Below are 10000 nucleotides of genomic sequence, written 5' to 3'. Positions count from 1 at the left end.
AACAAAAGAAAAATACAATCGTTATTCTAGTAGACATGCTATGTTTCACAACTACCGAAAAAATGTAGATAATGCCTAGAAAATAAGGATTATTCTAATGGTAGCTATGAAATTGGTGTAGAAAACTTTATAAATTGTATTTCCGACGCATATAAAACCTAACATACATATCTTAATGTTAGTTTCACTCATACCTTTTTCGATATTTGTCACAACTGGTTGGTTTTAATAGTATTGATAATGTTAAAAACATGAAAATGATATATGTAACAGCATTATCAATGATGACAATATCAATGATGATAACATAGAGCAGAAAGATACGTAATATATATTTCTACTATCACAATGATTGTTTTCACTTTTATCATTAATAGTAACAAGACTTAGTATTTTTATTATCATCACTTATCATAATATTGTTGTCCTTGTACATGTTATTGTAAAGATATTGTCCACAACAATTATATAATAATATTAATACTACAGCGAAATACTATTAGAAATAATTATTACATTACTAGCATTTACATTTCTCAATACTTACAATTTATCTTAATGCACATTTAATTCTCGTCTTCAAATCAATGAACAAAACTGGTGAAACGAAATTATGAAAGTGGCCATTTTCAACCCTAAGATACGTGAGAAAATGAAGCAGAGTAACAGACTTCCCTACTCACTGTAAGATAAAATATTTTGCATTCTCAGACCATAGACGAATGTACTTGGATTGTGATGTAGAAAGTTTTATTGATTTACGTAGGGAGACTAATATTTTAAACAAAATTTAATCATGCATGATATATATGCAATATTTTGATACTTTTAGAGCATGATATTTATGCTTTTTATATAACAATTATCATTTATTTATATTTGTGAGAAACATTTCCTGACCCATTTTAAGAATAATGAACAATTCAATATTTTAATCCCGCGAGGTATTCGCCGCTAATCACCTTAGCTATTGATACGGCAGATAGTTTTAAATGAGCAACCACTGTCAGTAACTAATCATTTCCCGAACGCATGGGCAACATTGCGTCATACTCTAGGGACCCATGGGAGACTTTTCAGATAATATGGTGGACAGTTGTGTTGCAGTCTATTCATTTTTTTCTCTCTCTTTTCTTAACTGCCATTTCAAATGTGTAAGTGGGACTAATATGTATAGAAGCATAGCTGTTATAAGTATTATAAACGTGTGCATGTTTACAACTTTTTAAGTAGGAAACAGTTTCATGACTAAAAACTCTAACTTATGTCTAGTTAGCACTTCAGTTCATTAGCGTAATGCAATCCTTCAAAGTAATATATACAATTTGACTGATGTCGCAAACGAGACAGCGTGTTTCTCTTATAATGAAGTCACGTGACGATTCACTCGGGAGGGACGATAAAAAACATGAATTTTCTGCTTACTCTTGATTGTATCTGCAGAAAATGAATTGGCTGTCTATATCGCGTGAGTAAAATGCACTGCAATGAAAGGTTAATTACTGAACACATATACTTACATACACGCATTCACACGTACATAAATGAAAATACACACGCACACAAACGGTATGTCGGTTATTTACAACTGCAGCAGTAATCCCCTCTCATTATTAAATTACACATGATACATTATCATTAGAAATACTATTGTCGTTGATGTTTCGAGTTTTAACAATTCTGTTATTAACTAATAAGAAACTATTCCGTTTTTATCTTTTTAGAATCATACATCTAATTCCAAATATTACAAGAATAGGAGGGACAAACTTCTAATTACTGAAATAGATAAATAAATGATTATACACTGTACCTTAAAAAAGTTAAACCTTAAAAACTGTTGATTACTCAGTCACTCCAATCTAGTACATCGTTAGCATTTATCCCACCGCATGTACCTTTACTAAATAATAATAATAATAAGTTACTTAATGTCGCAAAGGCGTTTTTAGAGCCTTTTCTAAAATTCTGTCGCCAAGGAGTCAATACCACTCCTTACAATCATTTTCGATAACCACTTACGGCGACTCTGATCACTCGCTAAACATTGGCGCCACACGCATCGAAGAACCGACCGTCACGCGCTCTGAAGAGGGTCACTGAACAGCTGTTGGAAAATGGTTCTTTTTCGCATGCGCTTTCTGTTCGTGTTGTCATTCTTAGTGTCTTTATCATGATAATTATTATTACAATGGTATATATATGCCAAGCGGAGCGCAACGATATTATTATCGGCGAAATTTTGCTTGTCTGCCCTCCACCCTTCCCCCTCTAATTTGACCAAAAGCACTTAATTTTTTAGACAGATTGCTACTGCTCGACATGACATAGACATACCTTATATGTTTCACTTCTATAATATAATCAAGTTCTATATATTGAAAGTAACTTTATATTCAAAGACTGATGACATAGTTCTGACGCGTTGCTTAAACATTATAGGCACCCTTGTTATAGGACTTCATGACCCCTTTTGACTACTTACCTGTCCTGATCTTCTTAAACTGCGTGTCTATATACGAGAAGACGGTAACTTCCGGCCGGTAGTAATAGATTTTGATCCTGTAACAGAGGGTGAAGGCGGACAGACTCTTCTGCAGGTTGCCGTCCCATACGGCGAAGCTCTTTATATTGGGTAGCTGAGACTGCTGCAGGATGAGGACGCCCTTCTTCTCTTTGAGGTCCAGTTCTTCACCTGAATATTGTAGAAAAAGGAGAAAAAACAGTAATGATAATGATAATGGAAATGATATCTATATATAATTTACAATAATATGAAAGACCCGAATAATATATGTGTGCATATTTACGTACACACACACAAATTGTATATATATATATATATATATATATATATATATATATACATATATATGTATATATGTAAATATATATGTATATATGTGTGTGTGTGTGTGTGTGTTCATGTACATATGCATGTATAAATTTATACATGTAAACACACACACACACACATACACACACGCACACACACATACACGCGCACGCAAGCACACCCATACATATATGTACATATTCATGTATCTAAATATATATGTATATATATATATATATATATATATATATATATATATATACATGTATATATATATATATGTATATATATATATGTATATATATGTATATATACATATATGTGTGTTTATATATATATATTTATTTATATATATGTACACACACGGTAGAGCTATGGGGAAAAGGAATTAGCAGGGCCCGAGAGGAGCAGGAAGGACGAACGACGAACTCAGTGACTAGCCTTATGCCCTTAACCACCAAAGGGGATTCAGTGGCTCAACAGATCGCAATTACAGCGACGGAAGACCTCGTTGTATCGGCCGGTTACCGTTGGTTGACACGCCCCTTGAGAACGACCGCTGGTAGGACATTTGAAATTTGTGTGTTGCCAAAGCATTATTATTATTCATTTTTTTGTTTTTTTTTGTTTAGTAATGACAGCTTTTAGAAGAACGTTAAAGCGCGAAAAAATACAGTGAATGTCTATATAATTACAGAGCATAAGAGGAACTGTTATGACTGCAATTACTTTGTTTAATAGCAGGGTACTTTCTATTGTTTTCCTTCGTCCTTGTTTTTTTACGCAAAAAGTAGGCTGTATCATAGTGTCATTAATATCATCATTATTATCCTTATCATTATCATTGTTATCATTATCATCATCTTTATCTTTACAATTGCTTCTAACGGGATTGATAGAAATTCCACGCTATCCAAAAATTCGAGGTACTTCCCCTTCTTTCTCTTTCACACTCTTTTCCTTCTCCCTCTCGCTTCCTCTCTTCCTTTTCCTTTCCTTCTTCTCCCTCTCACCTCCACTATCCCTTTACTTTTTCTTCTCCCTCTCGCTCCCTGCTCTGGCAATCGGTCCAAACCCCAAATCCTAGTTAAATTAACTCTTGGTTTCCCACTTTAAGATCTACATTTGCTCCCTCCTGCTTGCTTTTTCTTCCTCCTTCACCTCCCTATCTCCGCTTCCTTATCGCCTTCCCTCCCTCCCCTATTGCACTTATCTCTTTGAGTCCCCTCTCCCTTTCTCATACCCTATTTCCTATTATAAGCTCCCTTCCCTTCCTTCTTCCCTTTGCTCTTTAAGCCCTCTTTCCCTCCCTTTCTCCTTCTGCCTCTCCTTTCCCCTTCCCTCAGTCACAGGAGTTGGATCTTTATGTCTATTTATCTAAAGGAACTCGAAGATGCGAAGAGCAACTCCCTGCAAAGAGTCCTTGTACTGGCCCCCTCCGAAATCTTTCCTGAGAGAAGGAATATCGGCTAACTTCAGCTCGACGCCCTGGCCGTTCTGCAGATGAAGGAGCTCTTCTTGGGATCATCTCGACCTTGACGAACTTCTTGAGGCTCTTGCTTCTCGCGGCTAAGCTTTTCCAGTTGAGGCGAAGCCATGTCAGCGAGCTTTTTCCGGGTAGTGTTCCGTTTCACAGTCCTAGTGAGAAACTTTCCATTTGAACCCTGGTTTTGAAAACACATCAAGCATCTTAATTAGTGTGAAAGGGGATCAGGACTGAATTAGATATATGGGAGTAATCTCTAGTCTGTCTCAAAGTCTCAAAGATTTTCCTCTTTCAAACCAGGTAAAGAAAATTATTGTTTCCTAGAATTTCCAAATTCAAACCAGTTTATGAAAGTTATTAGTTACTAGAATTTCCTAATTCAAATCAGGTAATATTTTTTTATTATTTTCTAGGACTTTCTATTTAAAATCAATTAATGAAAAATTTTATTTTCTAGAATTTCCTATTTCAAATCATGGTGGTAAAAATCGCTATTGCCTAGAATTTCCTATTTCAAACCATTTCATAAAAAATAATTTCTTAGAGTTTCCTATTTCAAACCAGTTAATGAAGTGTTATTTCCTATAATTTCCGATTTCAAACCAAGTATTGAAAATTGTAATTTCCTGGAATTTCCTTTATCGAACTAAGTAATGAAATGTGTTATTTCCTAGAATTTTCCATTTCAAACCATGGTTATAAAGTGTTATTTTCTAGTTTATAGAAATTGTTATTTCTTGGAATGTCCTATTCCAAACCAATTACTGGAAATTGCTATTTACCAAAATTTCCTTTTGCAAACCAGTTAATGAAGATTGTTATTTACTATAATTTCCTATTTCAAGCCAGCAAATGAAAATTGTTATTTCCTATAATTTGCTATTTCAAACCAGTTAATGAAAATAGTTACTTCCTAGAATTTCCTATTTCATACCAAGAAGGGGAAACATAACTGAACATTTTAAACTACTTAAATTTGTGTATGTGTACACATACACAAATACATACATACATACATATATGTATGTATGTATTTATATGTTTATCTATCTACCTATAAAGTATATCAATACACACACACACACACATATAAAATGATGCCCTGAACCTTGGAAATGAACATCAGCGACAAGAAGGCAAATACACACAAAAAAAGTGAACCAGTCATCTGCAGAAAAAATATCATTCAAAAGAGCTGGGAAAAGTTATTTATGTCAAAATTAAAAGCATTTGGTGCATCTTAGGATGATTTATCAGTAGGTCTATATATCTACCTGTCTATCAGCCAGTCTCTCTATCTATCAATATATCAATCGAGCATCCAATCTATCTATCTATCAATAGGTGGGTCAATCAGTATCTAATCTATCCATCTATCTAAACACGGAAAGTACACCAACAGTACCTTTACCTTGTTTCACCTGTGTTTCAATTTTATGTTTCTACACGTTTTTGTGTTTCTATATTTGTTCCACTAAGTGCAACATAAACATGCACTTCGCCTCTGCATGTACTTTCTGATAACACTGCCGTGCAAATGTTTAACAGCATGCAATAAGTTAATTTAGTAATGAACAACAGTGTTACCGTGTTTACAGGAATTATCAAGCCTTTGTACCAACGCCAGGACGCTTTTACAATGATTTTTTTTTTTTTTTTTGTAAACACGCGATTTTTTTCTTTTCCTTTTTAACTTTCTTTCTCTGAAATAATTGTTATGAATAAACACGGGTAATAACACAACAGGGATTTCGCTTAATGGTGATTTTCAAAATAAAGACACACACACACACACACACACACACACACACACACACACACACACACATCCACACATACACAAACACACACACACACAGATACACACACACACACAGATACACACACACACACACACACACACACACACAAACACACACACACAAACACACACACACAAACATACACACACACAAACACACACACACACACACTATATATATATATATATATATATATATATATATATATATATATATATATAAACAAAGACATATATATCGAAGTATTTCCATAGCCGGAGGTAAGAGTCCCACCCAATCAAGTTGCTTTCAGAATTTGAAATGGGGAAATACATTATCATTATAAAGTTTACTATTATTATCATTATTGTTACCATTATATATAATGTATATATATATATATATATATATATATATATATATATATGTATATATATATATATATATATATATATATATATATATATATATATATATATATATATATATACACACACATAGATTAGAGAGAGCGAGAGAGAGCGAGAGAGAGAGAGAGAGAGAGAGAGAGAGAGAGAGAGAGAGAGAGAGAGAGAGAGAGAGAGAGAGAGAGAGAGAGAGAGAGAGAGAGAGAGAGAGAGAGAGAGAGAGAGCGAGCGAGAGCATAATATCACATAGAAATATCAATGAATCTCTCCAAACCGCCGAGAACTCAAACCAGAAGTCTTTACATGAACGTACTTGTGACCTGTCTGTAGTCTGTCGTACCAGCGGGATGTGTCAGGTACAGCGTCGCTTTACCATTCCCTAATATACAGTTACACACGTCAAACATGCAAGCATATCAGTGACAAAAGAAATTGCGGAGGTTAGAAATTGCTTGTCCTGCATGCAAGGTGGTATTTTCTCTGGAAGGGGCGAGGAACTACCAAAATAAGTATCATGTTCCTATTCAAACATACTTGAGAAACTCAACCAATCGAAAGAGGTGAATTTTCTTGAGTCTGGCCTGAAAGAGTGGAAGTTTTCTTTTATACGGTGAGCTGTTGTTGCTCTGTACAAAATTATTTTTCTCAATATTTGCATACATTCTGGTACTGTCAATAGTATTTCGTGATTTAAGTTGATTTTGTTTTGTAAAGAGAAACCAGTTTATGTTTTATTATTATCTTAGATCACAATTGACGTAAAAAAGAAAAAAAAAAAAGAAAAAAAGAAAAAGAGTAAATAAACAGTCATAGGACAGATTTGTATATTTTCATTATATTCTATACATTCAATAGTCAATAGTTACAGCGCCTTGAGATATGGACTTTACCATTTTCCATGTCTCTGTGTGCTAATAATACAAAAAACGTGTAGTAGTAACAGTGGCAATCATTGTACCAGTGGTAGTAGAAATTATAGTAGTGGCAGCGGAGATAATAGAAATAGTTATTGTTGTAATAGAACTAGCAATGTTAGCAGCAACACCAATGGTAATACTAATAAAAGTAGTTATTTAACTGTGGTGATAGCAGCAGTAGTAGTGGCTGAAGAATAAAGATAGTGGAAAAATATATAGTAGTAGTAGTAGCATGAATATATCACATGCAAAATAGATAAAAATAATAGATAATCATAAAATCCATGTATATAAAGTGGTGCTTTGTGCTAACCTATTCTTTTTTCATTGAGCCATTTTGCTACATCCATAACATTGTTCATTAAAAAACGAATTTGAGTCACGCCCATAAACTTTATTTGAATGTTTCTAATTATATCTAAACCCGTGTTTAGTTCAACTGAAAATTATGCTAAACCTGATACACAATACATTAAAAGATAAATTGACAAACAATTGAATTAGAATATTTAAATACAAACGGGAGACGAAGAAGGAAAGATAGGGAAAAGGATAAAGATAGACAGGAGATGGAAGAGGAAAGGGGGGTAAAGAGGAAACAGGAGATAAAAAAGAGAGAGGGAACATCACAGAGAAAGGGGGAGATCAAAGAGAGAAAAGGAGGAAGGAAGCACGAAGGAGTAAAACTGAGAAAAGGAAGAAGGGAAAGGGAGAGAAATTAAGCAAAACGACTCAGAAAAGATATAAGCAATATAAACAACAACCTCCACCAACAATAAAACATCATCATCAACAACAACAGCACCAAAAATTTCTTTCAACGGCACGACAAACACCAACAAATACAAATACAAAAAAACACGAGCTGTTAATATCACGGCTATATAGAGTAAACTGGATTATTTCAAAAGCGTCGATTTATCCTGCCGCCAGCTTAATAACTTGGGAACCGTTGAATCGGTGCTTTCGCTATGAATGTATGTATAGAAGGGAGTTTCAGCATCGTAATTCATATATTCATTTTTTTTTTTATTATACCACGAACATCATACACCATACTAAATGATAAGGAAACAAAAACATTAGAAACATCAGCCGTAGAATATTAAAGCATTTTCCGTACTGCACTTTACCCTCTCCTTATTATGAAAACAACCGCCATACCTTCTATTCAAATAAAAACACCACCTTATCTCATCTTATCACTAACCTGCTCCGTAAGCCAGGAGGCAGGACGTCAAGCAGAGGAGCAGGGACTTCATCTTCTTCGCGCGCAAGGACGTCACCGCTTCAGAGTTCAGAGCCGAGAGGACGCCGCGGAAAGTGTCGATCGCATGGCAGAGCGAGGCAGGCTGCATGACCTTCCCTCCCGCGTGCTCTCGCTCTCGGCTTCTGCGCATGGCATTCAGGCACTCGCGGAGGCCTGGGCGGAACGCAGTGAAATCAGAGTTTCGTCTCTTTCGTAAATAATGATTAGAGAAGAGGATGGAGAAAAAAGGTAGAAAAGGAGGAATAGAAGAAGAAGAAGAGAGCGAGAGTAAGAGCGAGCGAGCGAGCGAGCGAGCGAGAGAGAGAGAGAGAGAGAGAGAGAGAGAGAGAGAGAGAGAGAGAGAGAGAGAGAGAGAGAGAGAAAGAAAGAAAGAAAGAAAGAAAGAGAAGGAGAGGGAGATAGATTGAGAGAGAGAAAAATAAATAGATAGATATGGAGAAAAATAGATAGAGAGAAAGAGAAAGGAGAAACTCGCTGTTGCCTTCAAGTAATTGGTATGTGTGAAATAATAAAGATCTCTCCACTGTGTGGAGTTGATGTCTCATTCCTCTCGGCCTAGCACCTAATGTCAAAGGGAAAATTTCCGTTTCCATATACAGAGAAAAGATCGTAAAGGAAGTTTGTCTTTAACGGTACATGCGAAAAGAAAAACAGCATGTGCTAAACCATTGTACCTATCGTACCCTTTATTATCGTCTTGTACTGTTACGTCTCCTCCTCCTCCCCCGTCCACCATGGCTAAACAAACTGTTTTATTTCGGGTAATACATATCATATACTAATTTTGAAAAAACGTGTTGGTCAATAAATTCGAATTTAATACACGAATAAAAAAGATGACTCACAGGACATGTGACGTTTCTGTTTGTTTGTTTGTTTGTTTGTGTGTGTGTGTGTGTGTATGTGTGCGTGTGTGTGATCCTTGTTTGTTCACGTACCCTTCTGATCTATATTGCGTACCCCAGGGTACGTGGACCCCAGTTTGGACAACACTGCTAAACTATACTCAAAACTATGATGCTCGCTCATCTTTCTAGTTATATCTTTTTCTTTCTGACTCTTCTCTCTCTCTCACACATGATTAAAACGGATGTAACAAACCCTGCAAAAAGGTACCAAGGATCTATATACTAACGTCGTTATTTACCCAGATCAATAGATAATTACGCGTACCTTCAAATGCTCTCAAAGAAACCGTATTTTCTTATCTGAGAACTGCAAAGTTTTACTAATACATGTACACACTACACTATTGCTTAGAAGTGTGTGCTGCACTTTCGAACACTTCTGAAAACGACGGAAG

At 35.2% G+C, this 10000-nt stretch overlaps 1 protein-coding gene across 1 annotated transcript in view; it reads right to left on the bottom strand.

Moving 5' to 3' along the window:
• Nucleotides 1–9726, bottom strand: part of LOC138860649 (uncharacterized) — a 10273-nt gene extending 547 nt beyond the window's left edge. Inside the window, exons 1-3 of the mRNA XM_070118657.1 lie at nt 9636–9726; nt 8638–8850; nt 2486–2695 (exon numbers count right to left, since the gene is read on the bottom strand). Coding sequence (XP_069974758.1) covers nt 2486–2695; nt 8638–8850; nt 9636–9726 — 514 coding nt within the window. The remainder of the gene's footprint in view (nt 1–2485; nt 2696–8637; nt 8851–9635) is intronic.
• Between the last annotated feature and the right edge of the window lie 274 nt (nt 9727–10000).

This window comes from Penaeus vannamei, chromosome 42 (genome assembly GCF_042767895.1).
Source record: "Penaeus vannamei isolate JL-2024 chromosome 42, ASM4276789v1, whole genome shotgun sequence".
Lineage (NCBI taxonomy): Eukaryota > Metazoa > Arthropoda > Malacostraca > Decapoda > Penaeidae > Penaeus > Penaeus vannamei.
The sequence above is the reverse complement of the archived record's forward strand: the minus strand, read 5'-3'. Positions and strand labels throughout refer to the sequence as shown.